A 22,642-nucleotide genomic window follows, 5' to 3' on the forward strand; every position below is an offset into this window, starting at 1 on the left:
AAAATACACTAGATAAAAACTGAGAATAAGAGTATAGGTTTTAGGAGCATGGTGTTCTGAACTACCAAAACAGTCCACGTGCAAACTATTTCACATTCACTTTGGAGTCAACATGATTCTACATAGTTTGAAAACATGCTAAGCTTAACATACAATGTTTTGTTGACATTTGTTGAAAAAGTTGAGATATGAATAGTAGGCTTAAAATATGGAAAATTATGTTAATGTTTTTAGTGAGATAATTCTGGGGAATTTATACTCAAGGGAAAGATACGTAATAGTGATACTTCTGATATTTCACTCCCTGGAAGTGGAAGTAGAGTCTTCTTTTTGTCTGCTTTTTCAACAGAGGGATCCTCCCACATCTTCTCTGCTTCTCTTGGAAGAAGGTAAGTCACCCTCCTGTCCTTCTGGTCAAGCAGGGCTTCGATCTGGGGGAGTGTCTTCAGCTGCCCAGCACACCCCTAGCTGTCTTTAGCACAAGGATCTCCTGAGCAGCCATGCAACTGGAATTTGTGTTCTGTTCACATTTTTGCAGGTTTCTGAAGTAGGGAGCAAGATTTTGCTGTTAACTGAGTAATATGGACTGATATGGGGTTTTTACCAATGCAGGAAAAATCAAACATTTCTAATGTTCTCTCCCTCTTAGAAAAACTTCTGCAGCTGAGCTGAGCAGGACTTGATAGTGGTGGAGATCCAGGATTAAGCTGCTCTCAACCCTTTTCCTCAGGTTGTCAGGTGAGAAATAGTCCTCATAGGACTCCCCATGATCAGGAGTGGAGGTGGCAGGCCGGCAGCCAGTCTTGCACACAGTCTCTGCTCCAACCTGAGCTGCAGCCTGGGAGAAACAGGCTTCAGGCTGAGCCTCTTTCTCTTTAGCTGGTCTTCTGGAGGTGATGTTCTTTTTCTCTTTGCTGTGAAATTCCAGGGCCTTGAATACTCCAAAAGGCAATCTTTTGCTGTAGACATTGTAGAAGACCAGCTGTATTTCTCAAACATCTCAGATACGCCCTCTGCTAGCCTCTTGTCTGGGGTGACTACTTCTCCTACAGTGTCTTTCCGCCAATTCACCTCTTCCTCTTTTGAAAGATGATGATTCATGGATCTCTGAGGGCTCGACTGATGGAGGTTACTGGACGGTGCTGATAAATAAGTGCTGTTTTTAACACATGAGGATGTGCACATATCACTTCTAATTCCACTAATAGTCCTTTCCAATTTTCTTCCCTGGTTTTCACATCCTGATTTTCCACAGAGATCATCCAAAGATGTGTGTAAACCACCAGAACAGGAATCATCTGAACACAAAGAATCACGTGAAATGTTCAACGATGCTTCCCGCACAGTTACCTGGATTCTTATGAGACTGCTCAGTCATCTGGGAAGAGATAGAGGAAAGACTTTTCCCTCTTCTCCTTCATCTCTTGTAATTTCTTCTCCATTGTGCTGTGGTGACCACTAATTTTTAGTTGTGGGACTATATTTCAATGAGCCATGAGATTCAAATAAGAGGACAGGTACAGCATTATCTAGAGTTGTTTGTCTTTTGCTTTTGTAGTTCTTCAGTCATTTTCTCAAATTTCTTTTGATTTCTTTTGTCATTTTTCTGGTGTTTTAGGGATAAAATCTTTGGGTTGCATACACCTACACTTCCTCCTCATCAGGCATGGCAAGAGCTCATTCGTGTTGGCAGCAGGGAACAGCGACTCCTCAACATGCTGTTATTCCGCTTGTTATTCCGTGCTCTGGCTGCACTTGGCCTCACCACCCTAGAAGGGGCTCCTCCGCCAGTCGCTCTCCAGGGACTGCATGCAGCAGGGCCTTTGATACAGTTTATAGACTGTGCGACTCCGTCTTGGATCTTATGGGAATATACACCCAGCACATAAAAACTTTTTCCCACCCAGAGCACAGGTATCCACCTTTGAAAACAACCTGAGTTACTTGCTTGTTAAACATTTTTTTAAAACTTTGCCCCCATATCCAGGAGTTGGTTTGTAAGTTTGTTTTTTTTTTTTTTTTTTTTTTTGTAGTAATTTTCTGCCCTCCTGGAAGACCACACTGCAGCGTGGGCCCCAACATCTTTCAGGAAGGCGAACCTCGTGGCTCTGGGGGGCTGCCCTGTCCTGCAGCTGATCAGAACCCTAGGAATCGCTCTCCCTTTGTATTTAAATCTCAAAGTCCTCACTATGTCAGGATCCCCGATATGTTTAGATGATTAATTTTTTTTTTAATTTTAACATATGAAAGTGCTTTAATTTCAGGTGAGTCACTAGACAAGGAATAAAGTCAGTAATTTCAAGCAAGAAGAAACTCAGATCATCTAGTTATCGAATTCCTTTGTTTTATAGATGAAGAAATTGATATTCAAGAGAGAAAAGATATGCACATATTTACTAGATATTCCAGTTATCTATTGTTGCATAATAAATTATTTTAAAAAGTTGCTTAAAATAATTTTATTATACCTAAAAATTTTATGAGTTAGTAATTGGGGCATAGATCAGCTGGATGATTCTTTTCCATGTGGGGCTGATGAGTCCATTTGCTTGTATTTTAGGAAGCAGACTATTTGGAGGATTAAGAATCAATTCACCTCTGTGTTATACCTTGGCATGGATGGCTGCAAAGTTATGCTCAGCTGAGACTCAATATAACTTTGGCCTTGTGGTGGTCTCAGGGTAACTATACTTCAGTATTCCCAGAGACAGTGTTTCCAAAAGACCCAAAATAAAATTTGCCAGTTTCTTAAGGTTTTCACTGAGAGAAGATCAATCAGAGAAAATGGGAATAAGAGAAATATTCAGTAAATGTTAAATCAGAGATGCTTTTTAGTACTGACTTTCACAAAACTCTAAATTTTTTTATTAATTGGAATCAAAATCTGTGTTATCCCGAAGCCCTGAAAGAGAGTGGAAATGGAAATTTTTCTGGATGCTACTATCATTATTACTGTTGTACTGGAGATCAAGTTTGGGACCTCATGCATGATAAGCAAGTGCTCTATTGTTGAGCTGTACCTCCCAGATCTTTGTAACACTCTTAAGTTATGACACATTCTTCTCTGTTATTTTTATTTATTTACTTACTTACTTACTTTTTAACCTTGACATTTATTTATCTATTTTTGGCAGCACTGGGAATTTAACCCAGGGCATTGTGCATGCTAGGCAAACATCCTACCACTAGGCTACACCCCCAAACCTTCTGTTATTTTTATTGGCTTCTGCTTTTCTTCCTCCTGCTTATCTGTGGGCTATCCTAAGGGTCATTTCATCACTTGCTATTCTCCAGGTTCTTGGTTTCATTCTCACTTTAAAGATTTATGTTAATAAAGTATTAACGTACATTAAAACTTATGTCAATTATTTTCAAATATGCTTCTTTACCCTCTCACTTATCTGAACTCCAGGCCCTTTCTCCTAGTTTGGAATAGTTCTAATTGGATACCTTATTGTATCTCAAATTCTGAGTATTGAAAATAAGAATAGTATATCCAGAACAAAGTCATCATCTTCTGAAAAGTAGCTTTTCAAGAAGCTTTCAAGAGCTTCTTCCAAGTTCTCTTTTTCTACAGTATCATTTTCAGTTTTTCATCCTTGAGGCTACCTCTTCTTTTAATCATAAACCATGGTTGTTGATCAGTTTCTGTTATACTTTCTCTCTTTCCAAAGGTCTGTTGGAGCCATACCTTTTTGTTCATTCACAGTGCCACTAGCTTTCCTGACTACCTTGTGCTGGAGTAACAGTCCCATTTGCCTCTGTGACTCATCCTTACTCCTGGTTCATAGTGTATAATGCTCTCAACTAATTTTCAAATGACTGTACTATGTCACCTGTTTTCTAAAAGAAATGTCTAAAGTTCACTCTTCCATTTAAACTCAAATGTTCTAACAGAGCCTCCCCCTTTTATTTAGTTGGGGTAAATGCCATAGAATATAAGTGATGGACCCCATGGTAAAAGTATGTTTACCTTTGTAAGAAACTGGCAAACTGACTTCTAAAATGGCTATAATCCCAGTGATTCAGGAGGCTGAGTCAGGAGGAATTCAAATCTGAGGCCAAGCCTGGGCAACTTAGGCCCTCAGCAACTTAGCAAGACCCTATCTAAAAATAAAAGGGCCGGGGCTGGGGATGTGGTTCAGCGGTAGCGCGCTCGCCTGGCATGCGTGCGGCCCGGGTTCGATCCCCAGCACCACTATACCAACAAAGATGTTGTGTCCGCTGAGAACTAAAAAATAAATATTAAAAATTTTCTCTCTCTCTCACTCTCTCTTAAAAAAAAATAAAATAAAAAATAAAAATAAAAAGGCCTAGGAATATACCTCAGTGGTTAAGTGGCCCTGGTTTCAATCCCCAGAAACACTCGCCCTCCTGTGTGCAAAAAAAAAAAAAAAAAAAATAGTTTGGCTGAAAATAACTGAAAAATGGCTATGATGGATTAAAAAGATAGGAATTTATTTGTTTTATAGTTTATCTGTTAATTATAAAATAACCTACATCTATTATACATATATTATGTGCCAGGCGTAGTTCTAGATGGTTACATGAATTAATAATTTTATCTTTACAAGCCTATGATGTAGATATAATAATATTCTTATTAACCTACATTGAAACAACCAGGAAATAAAACAAAGAAATTTAAGCAATTTGTCAAGGCTTATGAAACAAAAAGTTCAGGAATTCAGGATTAATACAATTTTCAAGGATGTTAACAGTGCTGGACTCTCCTATTTTCTGCTTTAGCATCATGGGTATGTGACTTTTGTCCTCATGATCACAAGATAGCTGTTGTTACTCTAGGCATTACATTCATGTTTCAGGCATGAAAGAGGGGAAAGGATTATGAACAAAGAGTAAGAGCCTAAATGGGTATGCTAGTCAAAAGTATTTTTCTAAAACTCTATAGAAGCAGCTTTCCTTCTCACTCTGTACAAATATTGTACACACACATACACACACACATGCATTATACAAATAAATTAATTAAGCTGGATTTATTTAATCTGGCCAGTTTTTATTTCAGGAAAGTTTAGTATTTTAGCTTTAGTATTTAACTTTTAGACTAAGTAAAGGAAGGTTCTGTCTGGGTAGAGGGGTTATGAATGACCCTTGGTCATTAGGGTCATTTCTTCATTGACTATTTTTGTAGACCTCATAATCAAGATGGTGTTAGCTTTTCATCACTGTGAACAAAATACCTGACAAAAACAACTTACAGGAGGAAAGATTTATTTTGGCTGACTGTTTCAGGGTTTTCAGTCCAAAGTCAGCTCAAAGTTAGAAGTATTCTGGTGGAACAAATGGCAGAGAAAATCTTCCATCTCATGGCATCTAGGAAGTAGAGGGGTGGGGGCTGGGGGCAGAAGAAGGGTGGTGGAGAAGAAGGAACCAAGCAGAAAACAAACTCTTCCTGCTCCCAGTGACCTACTTCTTTGACTATGCCCCACCTCCCAGTAGTTCATTAAGTCAGAGATCTCATGATCCAATCGTAGCCTAAAAGCTCCATCTCTCAATTTTGCCACACTGGGGACCATTCTTTCAACAGATGAGAATATTGAATTTTGAATATAGGATTTTGGGAATATTGCAAATTTAACTATAACAAAGGTGATAGCTATGTATTTAATATCTTAGGTGTACAGGAAAAGGGTATATGAAATCAATACTTATATATTGGAACACTGTAAATCAGTTTGATACTTTTAGAAAGCAATTTTTAGTATATATTTGGGGAGTCACTAAAACTTCTTTTTAATCTCTTAGATTTCACTCAAGTTCAAGGCAATTAAATAGGAATCCCAGTCTACAGGAGGATTCAGCTGATAGAGTAAAACTTGGAGGGCATTAAGAAGTTAGTATTTAGCCAGGCTCAGTGGCACATGGCTGTAATCCCAGCAATTTGTGAGGTGGAGGCAGGAGGACTGCAAGTTAAAGACCAGCTTTCAGCAACGTAGCAAGATCCTGTCACAAAATAAAAATATAAAAGGGCTTGGGGTGAAGCTCAGTGGTAGAGCACCCCTGAGTTCAATCCCCAGTCCAATAACAATAACAAAAAGAAATTGGGGGTCTGGGGTTGTGGCTCAGTGGCAGAGCACTTGCCTAGCATGTGTGAGGCACTGGGTTCGATTCTCAGCACCACATATAAATAAAGGTCCATTGACAATTAAATAAATAAATAAATAAATTGGTACTTGGGGGAGAGAGAAAGAGGAAATACTGGAAAATGATATTGGCCAAATTACATTGTTATATTGTATGCATGTACGAATATGTAATAACAAATCCCACCATTATGTACACTATAGTGCACCAATAAAAATAAAGAAAGAAAAAAAGAAATTGGCACTCGGAGCTACTATTGAGATAGATAAGTCAAGGCTGTAATCAGAAAAAAAGATAAATTCAAAATTTCTAAGGTGAGGGGAATGACAAATGGATCATTAAGATATGTGGATGATTAAGAACCGAGGGAATGTTACTTGCTGTATTGTAAACTGTGCTACTCTGCTAGTGCCATAAAGCAGCCACTTTGGGACACAGAAAGACCCATACCCTTCTGTCAGTATCTGGAGATCAATGCTGTTGTTCATACTCATGGAATTTTTGTGGTAAAAAAGTGAATTTAAAAAATATTTTTTTAGTATTTTAATTTTTAATTTATTCTAATTAGTTATACATGATAGCAGAATGTATTTCAATTCATTGTACATAATGGAGCACAACTTTTCATTTCTCTGGTTGTACACAATGTAGAATCACACCACATGTGCAGTCATACATGTACCTAGGGTAATGATGTTCATCTTATTCCACCATTCTACCTCCATTCCCCCTCCCCTTCCTTCCCTCTCCTTTGCCCAATCAAAGTTCCTTCATTCTCCCCACGAACTGCACCCCAATTATGGGTCAGCATCCACTTATCAGAGAGAACATTTGTGTTTTGTTTTTTTGGGATTGGCTTACTTTGCTTAGCATGATATTCTCCAACTCCATCCATTTACCTGCAACATTCATTCATGGCTACCAGCCTGGGAGGAGCCTGCTCTGATAAAGAGAATGGAGAAGGGTCCACCAACCATATTTGCTATATAGCTCATAGGGCTGGCATGACAATTAGATCAGTTAATAAACAAGAAGAGTTGGTGTGGATCCTAGAACCTTGTAAGACACAAAACCTTAGAACTTCAGAGCTGGAAGCAACTTTAGAGGGTAGTGCTCCCAGCAGGGTGGGATAGAACAGGGGTGCCATCTATCACAGAATGTGCTGGAAGATGGGGCAAGGACCCAAAGGATCTCAAAATTAGAAGTGAAGAGGGAGAAGGGACACTGGGCAGGGTTTATATGACATCTGAGGACCCATTACCCTCAAGGGTTGGATGGATAGGGTGGTAAGAACAGAGACCAAATCCTTACTATTAAGTACAAAAAGATTAATTATTTGCATATCTCTCTAGCATATCCCTGGAGCTATGCATTTAACATTTAGGTGCAAGATTGCATCTTATTTGCAAACAAACCAGGGAGGGAAGCAGGATCAAGTAGGGTTTTCGACCTTCCTTTTCAGAGGAGGAAACTGAAAGGAAATCCAGGCCACCTAGCCAGAAAGTGATGCAGAAAGGCCTTCTAGTTACCCCCTACCACACAGCCACAGGTGGTGGAGAAACACATAGCCTGTGGGGCCATGGCGGAAGCAGGAACCCTTAGGGCAGAGGCTATTAGAATCCAGAGCAATCAGAATCTCCTGGAAGGCTAATCAATGCACAGATTGCAAGCTGTACTCCTGGGGATTCTGATGTGGTAGATGTGGAGTTCATCTCTGGAATTTGTATTTCTAAAATGCCCAGGTGATGCTGATGCTGTTGGTCTGGAGTCCATGCTTTGAGATGACTTTTTACAATAGCAGGTGTACCATAAGGCAGCTTCCAATAGTATAGCTATAGCAGAAAATTATTATTATTATTTTAAAATATTTTTAGTTGTATATGGACACAATATCTTTATTTATTTATTTTTATGTAGTGCTGAAGATCAAACCCAGTGCCTCACACATGCTAGGAAAGCACTCTACCACTAAGCCACAAACCCAACCCAGGAGATTCTTTTCAACATGAATACATCAACATGAATCAAGGCCTCTAAGAGTACCTGTAAAAGTCTCCAGTTAGTCATCTTGTTATTGAAAGTGAAGGAGAGACAGGTGGGAAGTAGAATTAAGTGAGGCCAGATAATTGATTTTACATTTTTTCTTGTATATTTTTCCAGAGTTCATGTCTATACAAACAATAAATTATAACCCCTCCAATCTATAAAAAAAAAAAAAGAACTGAGAGAGGCAAGAGGCAAGATGATGTATGATGTACAGATCAGTACCTTCATTTCAGAATCTGATCTGAGAAAAGAAGACATGCACCAGGTCAAAGATATAGCTGCCGCAAGGGGCCTACAAGAATGGAAATTGCCTTATAACTTGATAATATTTTTATAGGTGCATGTTAACAATACAGAGTAGTGTTGGGTGCAGTGGTACACACCTGTAATCCCAGCAGCTAAGGGAGGCTGAGGCAGAAGGGTCTCAAGTTCAAAGTCAGCCTCAGCAACAGTGAGGTCCTAAGCAACTCAGTGAGACCCTGTCTCTATAAAACACAAAATAAGGCTGGAGATGTGGCTCACTGGTCAAGTGACCCTGATTTCAATTTCCTGTACCAAAAAGACAAAAACAAAAAAACCCTCTCTGCAGTAACTGATGTGGGTCAGAAGAAGGAAGTGCTTATCCAGGTGGCCCCTCCTAGACAAAGCTCAGAGAGGCATAGGAGGCTCTACTTTCTGAGAGGTACTGGAAGCACTGCATGAAACAGAAGTACACCTGTCCAGTCCATCACCACTGGTCTTTTTGAAAAAGCATCTACCCAGCCAGTGGCACTACATCTCCCTGTAAGTATTTCTCAGTAAACTTTCTATCTCATATCCTATCTCTGGTGTTGTCCTTGGTCTCTTGGCAACCTATCCCACTGCCTTAGCACAACTGGGTGGTAAATGTGACACAGATCAATGAAATAAAATTCAATAAGAACACAGAATGTGGGCTGGGGTTGTGGCTCAATGGTAGAGCACTTGCCTAGCATGTGCTGATTGTGCATGATACATCTAGATTGTATCAGTCAGAGTACACTAAAATACATAATCACAACAAAAGTTTATTTCTACAATTGAATATTCACATGCTAAGAGATTAAGGACTGCAAGTTGGAGGTCAGCCTGGGCAATTTAGTGAAATTCTGTCTCAAAATTTAAAAGAAGGGCTGGGAGTATAGCTCTGTGGTACAGTGCCCCAAAGTTTAATCCCCAGTACTACAAAATAAAGTTAAAGAGACTGAGAAAATATCCACAGATCCTGTATCTGATAAAGGAATTCTATCCAAAATATATTTAAAAAATGAAACTTGATATAAGAAAACAAATATTGGGGCTGGGAATGTGGCTCAAGTGGTAGCGCGCTCGCCTGGCATGCATGCGGCCTGGGTTCGATCCTCAGCACCACATACCAACAAAGATGTTGAGTCCGCAGAAAACTAAAAAATAAATATTAAAAATTCTCCCTCCCTCCCTCCCTCTCTCTCTCTCTCTCTCTCTCCTCTCTTACTCTCTCTTTAAAAAAACAGAACAAAACAAAACAAAACAAATATCACAGTCAAAAATTGGGCCAGGGGCTAGGGTTGTGGCTCAGCAGTAAAGCGCTTGCCTAGCATGGGTGAGGCCCTGGGCTCATTCCCCAGCACCACATAAAAATAAATAAATAAAGATATTGTGTCCAACTACAACTAAAAAATAAATATTTTTTAAAAAACCTGTTAAAAAAAATGGGCCAAAGGCCAGGCATGATAGTGCATACTTTTAATTTCAGTGGCTTAGGAGGCTGAGGGCAGGAGATCACAAGTTCAAAGCCAGCCTCAGTGATTTAGCAAGGTCCTAACCAGGTAAGTGAGACCTGTCTCAAAAAATAAAAAGGGCTGAGGATGTAGATCAGTGGTAAAGTGCCCTTGGGTTCAATGCGTAGTATAAAAAAAAAAAGTTAAAAATTAAACAAAAATTTACCATGCAAGCTGGGCATGGTGGTGCATGCCTGTAATCCCAGTGGCTGGCAGGTGGGGAGGGGGAGAGCGGGGAGAGGGGGCAGAGGCAGGAGGATCCCAAGTTCAAAGCCAGTCTCAACAATGGCAAGGCATAAACAACTCAGTGAGACCCTGTCTCTAAATAAAATACCAAAAAAGGGTTAGGGATGTGGCTCAGTGGTTGAGTGCCCCTTAGTTCACTCCCCATACCAAAAAGTAAATAAATAAAATAAAATTTACCATGTAACTCAGCAACTCCTTTTTTAGGACTCAAGAAAAATAAAAACAAATGTGTACATAAAGACTTGTACATAAATGTTCAAAGTAGATTTATTCACAATAGTACAAAATCAGAAATGATTCAATAATTCAAATGTCCTTCAACTGAATGAATAAATAAAAACGTGGTATAGCCATACAATGGAGTTCTAGTCAACAATAAAAAGGAAAGAAATACTAACTGGTAAAACATGAATGAACCTCAAAAACATGAGTGAAAGAAGCCAGATGCAAAAGACTAAAATGTATGAGTTCATTTACATGAAATTGCCAGAAAAGGCAAATTTATAGAAATAGCAGATTGAGGGTGGGAAGGAGGATTGACTGTAAATGGGCATAATGAATTTGGGGGTGTGTAATGTAAATGCTCTAAACCTGAATTGTGGTAATGGTTGCAAAACACTAGTCACTGTTTATTGTAGTCATTAAGGACTCTAAAGTGTTAGATGTTCTATCTCAACAACATTTCATTATAATTTAGTATTTTATCCAGTACCATTTAATAGTTTAAATACTTTGATCATATATTTTCACTCTGCTTCTCAGAATAATAGTCCTAATGGTTTACATCTGTCTTTAGCCTCACTGTATCTGATACCTTTCAAGTTTCACTTTATCTCAATTTTATTTTGACATAATTTCTCATAAATTTGTCTTCAATGTTACTCCTAGATTGGTTAGAGAAATTTTTGACTTAAGCAGATACAAACCTAGCATGATGGCATACTCCTGTAATCCCAGTGAGTCAGGAGGCTGAGGCAGGAGAATCACAAATTCAAGGCCAATATCAGCAATTTAGTGAGACCCTGTCTCAAAATAAAAAATAAAAAAGGATGGGAGATATAGCTCAGTGGTAAAGCCGCCCTGCCTGGGTTCACCCCCCCCCCCAAAAAAAAGATATTTCACAAAATAGTTAAGTTTGCTATGTACCTATGCCTAATCATACATCATCAATTTTAGAGAACATTCGGCGTAATTGTCCTTAACATTATGTTAAGTAGTCCTAATTTCTACATCTTCGGGGATTTAGTACCTCAGAGATAGTTATTCCAGTCTCAGAAACTCAAATACAGTGGTCCCTTATTATTATTTTTTTAATTTTTGTGAGTAACTTTTATTATGATGGTTTCTTTGTTGACTCATAAGTTATTTTTAATGTTTATTTTATTTATTTATTTTGTGTGGTGCTGAGGATCGAAACCAGAGCCTTCTGCGTGCTAGGCGAGCACTCTACCGCTGAGCTGAGGCACAGCTCCAACCCAAGTGGTCCCTTCTTAACTGCAGGGAATATATTCCAAGACACACGGCTTTCGCTTCCTTGGGGACTTCCTAAAATCTTCTAAAGTACTAAATCCTATATGTACCGTGTTTCTTCCCATACATGCATACCAATGATAAAACTTAATTTATACATTAGTAACAGATTGACAATAACTAATAATTAAATTATTACAATAAACTGTAATAAAAACCGTGTGAATGTGGTTGTTCTCTTCCTCTCTCTCCTTCCTACTCTTTCAAGATATCTTATTGTACTGTAGATTTTTGCAACCTCAGCTTTTTTTCTTTCTTTCTTATTGAGACTGCTCCCATTTTCAGTTAAAGGAAACGTTTTATAGTTTCTCTTTGGCATATAAAATTGCCAGTATCATAACTCTTGTACTTGGGGATCACTATTAAATAAGTTCTGCAAAACCATGACAACGGATCTGATGACTGAGACACTAAGTGACTAATGAATGGGCAGTTAATGTAGACCAAATAGATATGCTGTGCAAAGGGACGAGTCACATTTAGGGCAGGACAGTTGGAAAGTGTGAAATTTCATAACACTACTTAGAATAGTATGCAATTTAAAACTTATAGTGAAACAGTAATTGATGGTGGATAAAATATTGATAAAACGAACATGCTTATTTGCCAAATTTTTATAGGCTGAAGGAATGCCTTTCAAAATAGGAGCAAAGGGAGGATAGGCCACAAAGAGGTACTTTCTCAGTAAAACAAAACAACAACAACAACAACAAACAGGCGCTAGGGATGTGGCTTGGTGTTAGAGCGCTTGCCTAGCATGTGTGAGGGTGGTAGTGTTAAATTCTCAGCACCACATAAAAATAAATAAAATAAAGGTATTGTGTTCATCTACCACTAAAAAAAAAAAAAACAAAGAAACCAAAAAACATGTATTCATTATTCCTGTGACATAATATAAAAATGAAATTATTTTAAAAATTTTAACAAAACTATAAATAAGGGTCCTGCACATGGCTATTAAGAGCTGGGTTATATCTTAACCTAAGTGAAAGAGAATAGCATGCACTCGCACAGCTTGTCAGTTGGGACCCCTGTCGGCAGTAGGCTAAGTGTCTGTTCTAGTATGAAAGTTCTGTATTCTTTAAAATAAACCACTGTGTACGAGATTATTTTCAGATTTCATTACAATTAGGAAAGATTGCAAAGCAGGTAAATGGAGAAAAGCTTTTTCATTGTTAGGGGGAAAATCTGAAATCTTCCACATAAGCTGCTCCTAATTAGAGTTTGGGACTGAAGAGCAATCTTTGAACAAAATTTAATTTTGACCTCCCGGGTCTCCTCCCCGCTGAAGAGAATTCTAACATTGGGCTTTAAGAAGAACGTAAAAAAAAAAAAAATCCGAGTCTTAGCGAAGGTTTTCTCCACGGAAAGAAAATTTGCTCAGCATCACATATAGAGGACGGAGCTATTTCTACCGGACAGAATACGCATTCTAAATGTCGGACACAAGTCTTTCCTTTGAAGCAAACAGCGTAGCACAACCAACGATCTGGAGCCCAGCGTTCACTATTGTGTTAGCACCGGCGGCGGAAGGACTTAGCTACCGCAATGTTAAAGAGTCCTTCTTTGTTCAGCCCCGGCCGAAGACGCAGGGCGCGGTGTTCTTCCGCGCTCGCCGCGCAGTCCCCGCCCCTCCGCGGCCCTGGAGAGCTGCCATTCGGCCCCGGAGTCGCTCCGCGCTCCCAGAATGCACCGGCAGTCCGCGGGAAACCAAAATGGCGAAGGGCTGTAGCGAAGTGGGCTGTGTTTGAGGCCGGTATAGGAAGGCTCACTCTACCCACAACCCTCGTCCCCGAGGACCTCGTTTTGTGCGTGCGTATGTGCGGGGTTCCCGGTGGGGCGGGTACCCAGTAAGTGTTCGGAGTCGCAGGGGAAGCGCCCACGGGGACGTGATTGGTTATATTTTCCTGTATGAAGCGGTTGGCACCACTGAAGTGACCGAATGAGGTGAGACCTTGGCCTGGGAACCGATTCTTCCGGAGGAGGTGGGGGTGGGGGAAAGAGAAGGAAGAAAGGAAGCAAGTATAAAAGGGAAAGATGGAGGATCGAGGTGGGGGTGGGGGGCTTCTGTCTGTGGGTGCCTTTGCATTTATGTGTATGTTGAAAAGAATGGATGGGAAAGAATAGTCATTTAAATGTTGGGAGAAGCATAGGGACGAAAGGAAAGAGCAGGGCGTTGGGGGATTCTGTTGGAGGAACAAGATAAAACGTTGAGACGGGAAAGCTGTGTTTGGAGGGCAGGAAGGAACCTGGGGGCGGGAGTCTGTTGGAGGGGCAGGATGAACCTGGTGACGAGGGGGTGGGGAACTGTGAGGAGCCGTTAGCAAATTGGGACTGGAGGAGATGGGGGAACCAAGTGGAGGGGCTGCCTTGGACCTTAGGGGGCGCTAAGGGTGGTAGAATTGTGTAGAATTGGAGTGAGGGGGGGTCGAATGGATGGGTTGGATATAGTATGAGAATAAGGGGAACACTGAAGTGGAGTCCGGAAGCAAACCCTGAAAGCTGAAAGGGAAAATGAGATGGGGAAGGTACCTTATATTTGGAGCGCACAAGAAAACCTGTGACATTTCTAATGTTCAGTTAAATTTAACTCATATCCCTTCTTGGGATTTGTATTGAATTCAGTTTTACAACTGAGGTAATTACGGTTTAAAGGATTTTAACTAATTTGCCAAGATTTCTAAACAACGTAGTTGGGTAATGCCAGAACTCTTAACTGCATGTTTTACAATCTGGTGTCCTTGGTTGCTAGAGTTTTTCTTTGGAAGCAATTAGCAGGAACAGATGGATTTATCGGGGTGTTTTGACGAACATTGAGGGTTCATGAATAATGGGGAAAGGTTATAGAATACTACTGTGTTTAAAACATTTAACTTTGGTTAAGGATAGAAAGCATCTAATACTAATCCGAATATGGCCTGTGTCTTAACATACAGGAAAGCACCATGTGAGGTCAGTACAGAGCTAGAAATATGTAAATAGTGGCTGATTTAATTTGACTCCAGATGCTCTAGTGGTAGTAACTTTCTCCTTCAGATCTATTTCATGTGACTCTCCTGTTTACTACTTTGCCTACAGGCTGGTTTTGATTTCCATGTTTTAATTTTTTCTTGAGAATTTCCTTTTTTTGGGGGGAGGGGGCAGTGAATTACAAAGACAGTTGAATTTAAAAGTATTTATTGTGGATTAAAAAAGATGTACTTAAATTCTTATGTGACCTTTTCAGAGGTTCGACAATGATTTAAGTGGAACCATTTTGACTAAGGCTTTAGGTGTCCAGTAGTTTAGGTAAGAAAAGAGTTGATTTAAAATTACTTAACATAAAGCATTCTGTTTTGTATTGGGAATGTTATTTACACTCTCAAGTACTTGCAGCGTTGGCTTGAGAGGAAATGCAAGGTGAAGTTTTTTTGTTGTTTTGGGATTCCTAAATATAGAAATGTATTTGAATTCACGTTTTAAAATCTGCTCACCTTCAGTTTTTTCTGAAGTACTAAAAATATTCTAAGTATTTGAATTGAGAATGCACCTGTTGGGGCTGTGCTTGTAGGTCAGTGGTGGAGCACTTGCCTCACATATATAAGGCAATGGGTTTGATCCTCAGCACCACATAAAAATAAATAAATAAAATAAAGGTATTGTGTCCATCTACAACTAAAAATATTTTAAAAAATGCATTTGTTTCCTGATAGTACATACCTATACTGTTAATGGGTATTAATGGAAAATTAAACCTATCAAAATTAAATGCACACACAGTTTTAGGATTAGATGAATAGAAATAATTAAGCCTTTTTTCTAGACAAAACAAATTTAAAGTTCTTTTAGTTATGCATGTTACCTCAAAGCTCTGTTCTGAGAAGAATTTTATTCTGTGTATTCTGCAAGGGGTCATTAACTGTTTTTATTTTTTAAATATTTTTAGTTGTAGGTGGACACAATACTTTTATTTCATTTATTTAGTTTTTTTTTTCTTTTAATGTGATGCTGGGGAATTGAACCCATGCCTCAAGTGTGCTAGGCAAGTGCTTTACCTCTGAGCTACAACCCCAGCCTTATTAATTCTTTGATGTCATGGATTATAGACCTTTTCATTTGGTTTTTGATAAAACAGTTTGATTTATTCATATTCTAGATACTCTTAGCAATTGGGGAAATTGGCCCCTTAGGCGTTGTCATGGTCAAAATCTGTAGTTGCTGGTTTGTAAAGTAGAATTTAACTGCTATTTTAATCATTCTACACTTTCATGAACTGTGTTCCTTGGTTGATATTCATGCTTGTTTCCCCTGTTCTTAAAGTTTGTTTGTTATAGGGAAATAAGTACAACAACCCTAAATTGGACAATAGAAGTTTCTTTGTGGATGTTTCTTATTAATTAGAGTAGTATTACATAATAACACTTTCTGCAGTGATCATCAGTGTTCTGTTACTGCTATTCTAGTAAGCCACTAGCCACATGTGCATATTGAACATTAAAATGTAACTAGTGAGACTGAGAACTGAATTTATAATTTAATTTCATTAAAACTAAAATTTAAGTGGCTATATGTAACAGGGGCATATCAATTAGGGGTTGTTACATCAATATATTAGGAATTATTAATCTATGAAGCATGGAGGCCACAGGAACCCAAGAATGAGGAACTGTCTTAGAATTGAGGAAATTTGCCAGGTGCTATGGCACATGCCTGCAATTCCAGTGACTTGGGAGGCTAAGACAGGAGGATTGCAAGTTCAAGGCCAGCCTCAGCAATTTAGAAAGGTCCTAAGCAACTTAGACCCTGTCTCAACATAAAAAATTAAAAAAAGAACTGGGGGATGTAGCTTAGTGGCAAAGGGTATTTGGGTTAAATCCCCAACACCCTCTCTCCCCTCCCCCCAGAAAAAACAAACAATTCAAATTTTCACTTTAACATGAAAAATTCTTCATTTTTGTCATACATAATGTCTTTGTCTTACCTATTTTCATATAACAATAATAAATGCTTCTCTAGTCTTCTCTAGTTTCCTAAGTCAAGAAACAACAAACAACAGAAAATGGATATTAGGAATGTTTACTGTTAATTTTATACTAAAATTAAAAAAAAAAAAACTTAAGGAAAATATCAAACATGCATAGTGAACCAGGGGAATATAATGAATTTAAGCATTATTGGTTCTTGTTTTATCTGTACTTCTACCCATTCCACTCCATTGCTTTTATTATTATTATCATTATTATTATTATTTAAATTTTAATATTTTTTTTTTTTAGTTTTTGGCAGACACAATATCTTTGTTTTTGTATGTGGTGCTGAGGATCGAACCCGGGCCACACGCATGCCAGGCGAGCGCGCTACCGCCTGAGCCACATCCCCAGCCCTTGTTTTTATTATTGTAAAAACATCTTAAGGTAGATTTACACATTCTAAAATGTACAAATCTTAAACTTTTTATTTTTATTTTTTGGTACTGAGGACTACTGAGCTATATCCCCAGTCCTTTTTTAAATTTTTTAAAATTTTTATTTTAAGACAGGGTGTTTCTGAATTGCTGAGGCTAGCCTCAAACTTATTGTTTTTTTTTTTTTTTTGGGTGGGGAGTGGTGGTATTGGGGATTGAACTCACGGGCAGTTGACTACTGAGCCACATCCCCAGCCCTGCTTTGTGTTTTCCTTAGAGACTGTCTCACTGAGTTGTGTAGGGCCTCACTTTTGCTGAGGCTGGCTTTGAACTCCAGATCTTCCTTCCTTAGCCTTCCAAGCCTCTGGGAATACAGGCATGTGCCCCCGTGCCTAGCTGGCCTCAAATTTATAATCCTTCTGCCTCAGCCTCCTGGATCACTGGGATTACAGTTGTGCACCACCTTGCCTAGCAACTGTATAGTTTTTTTTAATAACAGTTCTCTTGAGATATAATTCACTACCATGTTTATATATACATAATTCATATCTAATGGGCCTTTTTTATTTATATGAAGTGCTGAGAATCAAAACTTTCTCACATGTTAGTCTAGTGCTCTACCACAGAGCCACACCCCCATTCCTCACATCCATCTTTTTAAGACATGCAATTCAGTGTGTGTGTGTGTGTGTGTGTGTGTGTGTGTGTTTTAGCATAGTCACAGAGTCTACAGTTATTACCATTGTCTAATTTCAAAATAACTGTCATTATGCCAAAAAATAAAAAGAAAAAACCCCAATCTCTATTTAATAGCAGTCACTCTTCATTCCCCTCTCCCTCAATCCTTGGAACCATCAATCTGCTTTTTGTGCCTATAGATTTGTCTATTCTGGACATTTCATGTAATGGAATCATACAATATGTGATCTTGTGTTTGACTCCATTTATGTGACCTAATGTTTTCAAGGTACATCCATGTTGTAACAAGTATCAATACTTTATTGTATGAAAATACATATTTTGTCTATTTGTCAGTTGGTGGACATATCAGACTTTTCTAAAGACTGTTCCATGCTGTAGTCTCACCAGTATGAGGTTTCTAATTTCTCAATGTCTTCACCAAGACAATTAAGTCTTTTTGATTATAATCATCCTACATAGTCTCACCAGTATGAGATTTCTAATTTCTCTAGGTCTTCACCAAGACAATTAAGTCTTTTTGATTATAATCATCCTAGTGGGTGGGAAGTTGTATTTGCTGTTTCGATTTGCAATTCCCTGATAGCTGATGAGGTTGAGCATATTTCCACATACTCATTGGAAATAATAAATGCTTCTTTGGTCTTCTTTAGTTTTTTTTTTTTAATATTTATTTATTTATTAGTTATTGGCGGACACAACATCTTTGTATGTGGTGCTGGAGGATCGAGCCAGGGCCGCATGCATGCCAGGCGAGCGCGCTACCACTTGAGCCACATCCCCAGCCCCGATCTTCTTTAGTTTTTTAAGATATAAGATTCTGTTTCCTAAGACAACCCACTAAAAACTGGGTTGTCTTGGGGCTGGGGTTGTGGCTCAGTGGTAGATTGTTTGCCTAGCCCGTGCAATACCCTAGGTTCAGTCCTCAGCACCACATAAAAATAAATCAATAAATAAATTAACTAAAGGTATTGTGTTCAGCTACAACTAAAAATTAAATATTAAAAAAACTGGGTTGTCTTTTTATTGTTGCAAAAATTCTTTGTATATTTTGGATACAAGTTCTTTCTCTAAAATATGATTTACAAACATTTCCCTCCATTTTGTATCTTTTCATTTTGTTGATTGTGTCCTTTGAAGCAGAAAAGTTCTTAATTTTGAAGTCAGTTTACCCACCCCCCACTTTTTTTTTTTTTTTTTTGCTCATGCTTCTAATGTTGCCTCTTAGAAACCATTGTCTATCAAGGTCACACAGATTTACTCCCTATGCTTCCTTTAACTTTTATAGTTTTAGTGCTTACATTTAGGTCCATGATCCATTTTTTAAAAAAATGCAGTTTTATTATTGAGATTACCTTGCTCTTTGACTTAGTTTCCCATGATCCATTTGAGTTTATTTTTTGAATGATGTGAGGTAGGGACCCAACTTCAGTCTTTGGTTTATAGTTCCAGTTTCTGAGGACCTGTATTCTTTCTCCATTGTACTATTTTAGCAGTCTTGTCAAAAATAAATTGACCAGGGGCTGGGGATGTGGCTCAAGTGGTAGGGTGCTCGCCTGGCATGCGTGCGGCCCGGGTTCGATCCTCAGCACCACATACAAACAAAGATGTTGTGTCCGCCGATAACTAAAAAATAAAATATTAAAAAAAATTCTCTCTCTCTCTCTCTCTCTCTCTCTCTCCCTCCCTCCCTCCCTCCCTCTCACTCTCTCTTTAAAAATAAAATAAATAAATAAATTGACCAGACATGGAAGGGTTTGTTTTCTGAATTCTTTTTTTTTAGGGGGGTGGTGCTGGTGGTGGTACTGGAGATTGACTCTGGGACAGTCGACCACGGAGCCACATCCCCAGCCCTAATTTGTATTTTATTTAGAGACAGGGTCTCACTGAGTTGCTTAGTGCCTCATTTTTGCTGAAGCTGGTTTTGAATTTTCGATCTCCCATGCTGCTAGGATTACAGACATGTGCCACCTTGCCTGACCTGAATTGTCAATTTTATTCCATTGATTTATATGTCTATACTATGATACTACCATAACATCTTGATTACTGTTGCCTTGTAATAGGTTTTGATATTAGAATGTGTGAGTCCTCAGGTTTTGTTCTTTTAGGATTGTTTGGCTATTTGGGGTTTCATACTTTTTTCAAGCTGGGATTATAATGGGCATCATATTAAATCTGTAGATTGATTTGGGGGAGAATTGCCATTTTAGCATTGTTAACATCCATGAACATGGGATATCTTTCTAGTCTAATTTTTTCCTGATTTTATGTCATTTTTATTGTACAAGTCTCTTTTCTGTTAAATTTAGTTCTAAGTATTTTGTTCTTTTTTGGTACTACTGTAAATGGATTTTTTTCTTAATTTCATTTTCGGAATCTTTATTGCTAATGTATAGAACTGTAATTGACTTCTGTTTTTTGCTATTATATTTTGCAACCTTGCTGAATTAATTTATTCTGTTCATTTGGGGTGGGGTTTGTAGATTCCAAATCGCTGAGTTTTATTTTACAGCAGAATTTTTCTTCACAGTATCAATTTTTGTACCAAATGTATTGATGACACAGTATTTTAAAAAACTAAGAATCAAAATATATAACATTGCTGGTCTTTAACATGGGCTTATTCTTAGCAAGAACAAGTTGTGTTTGATTTTTACTTTGGGAAATAAGCTGAACGTGTTTCATTTACTATGTACTCCATCCTCTCCTAAAACTGTTTAGTGATTTAGTGGTGGGCGAGGGGAATAAAAGATGCCTCAGTATTTCCTCTAATATTTTTCCCAGTGCCTGCTGATAGTCATTTTCTGTGTGTGCACCAGTACTCTCATATGTTGGAAATGAGGAATATTTTGCCACTTGAACAGTTAGTGATTATAAAATATGTCAGTTATGCCAGGAGTGGTGGTGCTTGTCTATGATCTTTGATTCCAGAGGTAGAAGCAGGAGGATTGCAAATTTGAGGCCAGCCTCAGCAAGTTAATAAGAGCTTGTCTAAAAGGGTGGGTGGTGGTGGTGGCTGGAGATGTAGCTCAATGGTAAAGTACCTCTGGGTTCAATCCCTAGTATACCCCCCCCCCAAACAAAAAAGTAGCATTAGTTTTAAGATTATTTTACCTTTTTTTTTTTTTTTTTGCATTAAAATGTGAAAATGAGGTCTTCTTAGATGACTTCTCTAGGTGTTAGGATCTGTTGTTGCAGTTCTTTAGACTGAGAAGTTAGTGACTAAAATAGATTTTTCTAATTGTAAATTGAAAGTGGATAAAAGGCTGGGACTACAACTCAGTATTACAGTTCTTACCTAAGGGTTCCGTCCTCAGCACAAGGGGGGGGGGCACTAAATAAGCTATGAAGTTAGTGACAGGAAGATCAGTAGGGAGTCATTAGTAGTTGTGGAGGAGCTAATAGCCCAAAGTAAGGCAGTGGTTTTGGTGATATTGGGGAGTTTTAAAGAAAGAAACAGCAGGGTTTAGTGAATGTTTGCTGGGTTAGGGAAGATGGAGGAATCAAGGACCACATATTTCTAGTTTGAGAAATGGTCAGCTAGGAATGGCAGTAAGTCAGGAACTACTGAAGGAAGGGAAGAAGTTTGAAGAATTTGATGTTAGTTAAGTTAAAGGTGCTAGAAGAATCCAGATAGAGAGTAAGCAATTAGAAAAAGGATCTGAAGGTTTTCAGGATATAATGGGACTGAAGATAAGAGATTTAGAAATTGTCAACAGAAAAATTAGGTGAGGCATTAGGAGTAGATGTCTACTCAGGACAAGCTAAATGTGTAGAACAGGAGGAGGGAATTCCAGACAGCTTGAATATTTAAGGATTAAGCAGACAAGGAAGAATCTACAGGAAACAGAAATGGCCAGAGAAGTTGGAGAAAAGGCACATACTGCACATGGCCAGTATCATTGCAGGAACCAAGAGAAGACAATTTCAGGAAATAGATCATAATCATCAGTTATTATCAAAGATTGGGTACAGGGAGAACTGAAAGACTTGTCTAGTATTTGGAGGTCTTTGATCTAGTTGTTTACAGTGATCAGGACAGAAGTCAGCTTGTTATGGATTGAGTAAGTGGAAAGTGCTTTTCTAAGTTTATTGGTGAGAAGAATGAGAAAAATGGAGAAGTGATTTATAAGAATTTTTGTTGTTTTTGTTCTATTTTGATTATGGCAGGTTTACACCAAGGAGAATTGGAGGGGATTTAAAAATAAAGGACAGGGAAATTGTTGATGGAGTAAGATTCTTGATGTAAGATCTCTTTAGTACTTGAGAAAAGAGGCATGTCTTTAGAGAAGTGGATGGGTTTAAGGAAAAGGGGGGTGAGGAAAAAGTTGAGGAATTTCTCTTTCTCTTTTCCTTTTAGCTTCTCTTTTCTCTGAGCTATCATCCTACCTTTTGAGCGAAGAGATTAGTATCCCAACAGATCTTTAACCAGGTTATTCTTTCAGAATGTGTATACATAATGGAAGTGATCATCATATTTAAGAAAATTTCTTTTTTTTTTTGGTACAGTATTTGAAGATATGTTTGTTGTAGACAAAAAGACTGGATAAGAACAATGTAAAGAAGGAAAAGTTTATTTGGGGCTCACAGTTAGGTCTCAGTCTATAGATGACTGACTCCTTTGCTCTGGGTTGGAGGTGAGGTAGAACATCATGGCCAAAGGGCATGGCAGAGGAAATCAGCTCAGAACATGGCACTAGGAAGCACAGAGAGTGCTTTGCTTACCAGCTACAAAATATAAACCCCAAAGGCATGCCTCCAGTGATTCATGTCCTCCAGCCACACCTTGCTTGCCTACAGTTACCATCCAGTTAATCCATATCAGATTAGTCCACTGATTAGTCTAAAG

At 38.5% G+C, this 22,642-nt stretch overlaps 1 protein-coding gene and 1 pseudogene across 3 annotated transcripts in view; one reads left to right on the forward strand and one right to left on the reverse strand.

Annotated features, from left to right (window-relative positions):
* Positions 1 to 524: 524 nt before the first annotated feature.
* LOC113192861 (microcephalin-like) lies at positions 525 to 3,755 on the reverse strand (annotated as a pseudogene).
* Positions 3,756 to 13,419: 9,664 nt separating this feature from the next.
* Positions 13,420 to 22,642, forward strand: part of Mtf2 (metal response element binding transcription factor 2) — a 57,595-nt gene continuing 48,372 nt past the window's right edge. For all 3 annotated transcript variants that reach the window (XM_026403100.2, XM_077791321.1, XM_077791322.1), the window contains exon 1: positions 13,420 to 13,655. In XM_026403100.2, coding sequence (XP_026258885.1) covers positions 13,651 to 13,655 — 5 coding nt within the window. In that variant the 5' untranslated portion in view covers positions 13,420 to 13,650. The remainder of the gene's footprint in view (positions 13,656 to 22,642) is intronic.

Source organism: Urocitellus parryii, chromosome 11, assembly GCF_045843805.1.
Source record: "Urocitellus parryii isolate mUroPar1 chromosome 11, mUroPar1.hap1, whole genome shotgun sequence".
Taxonomy (NCBI): Eukaryota; Metazoa; Chordata; class Mammalia; order Rodentia; family Sciuridae; genus Urocitellus; species Urocitellus parryii.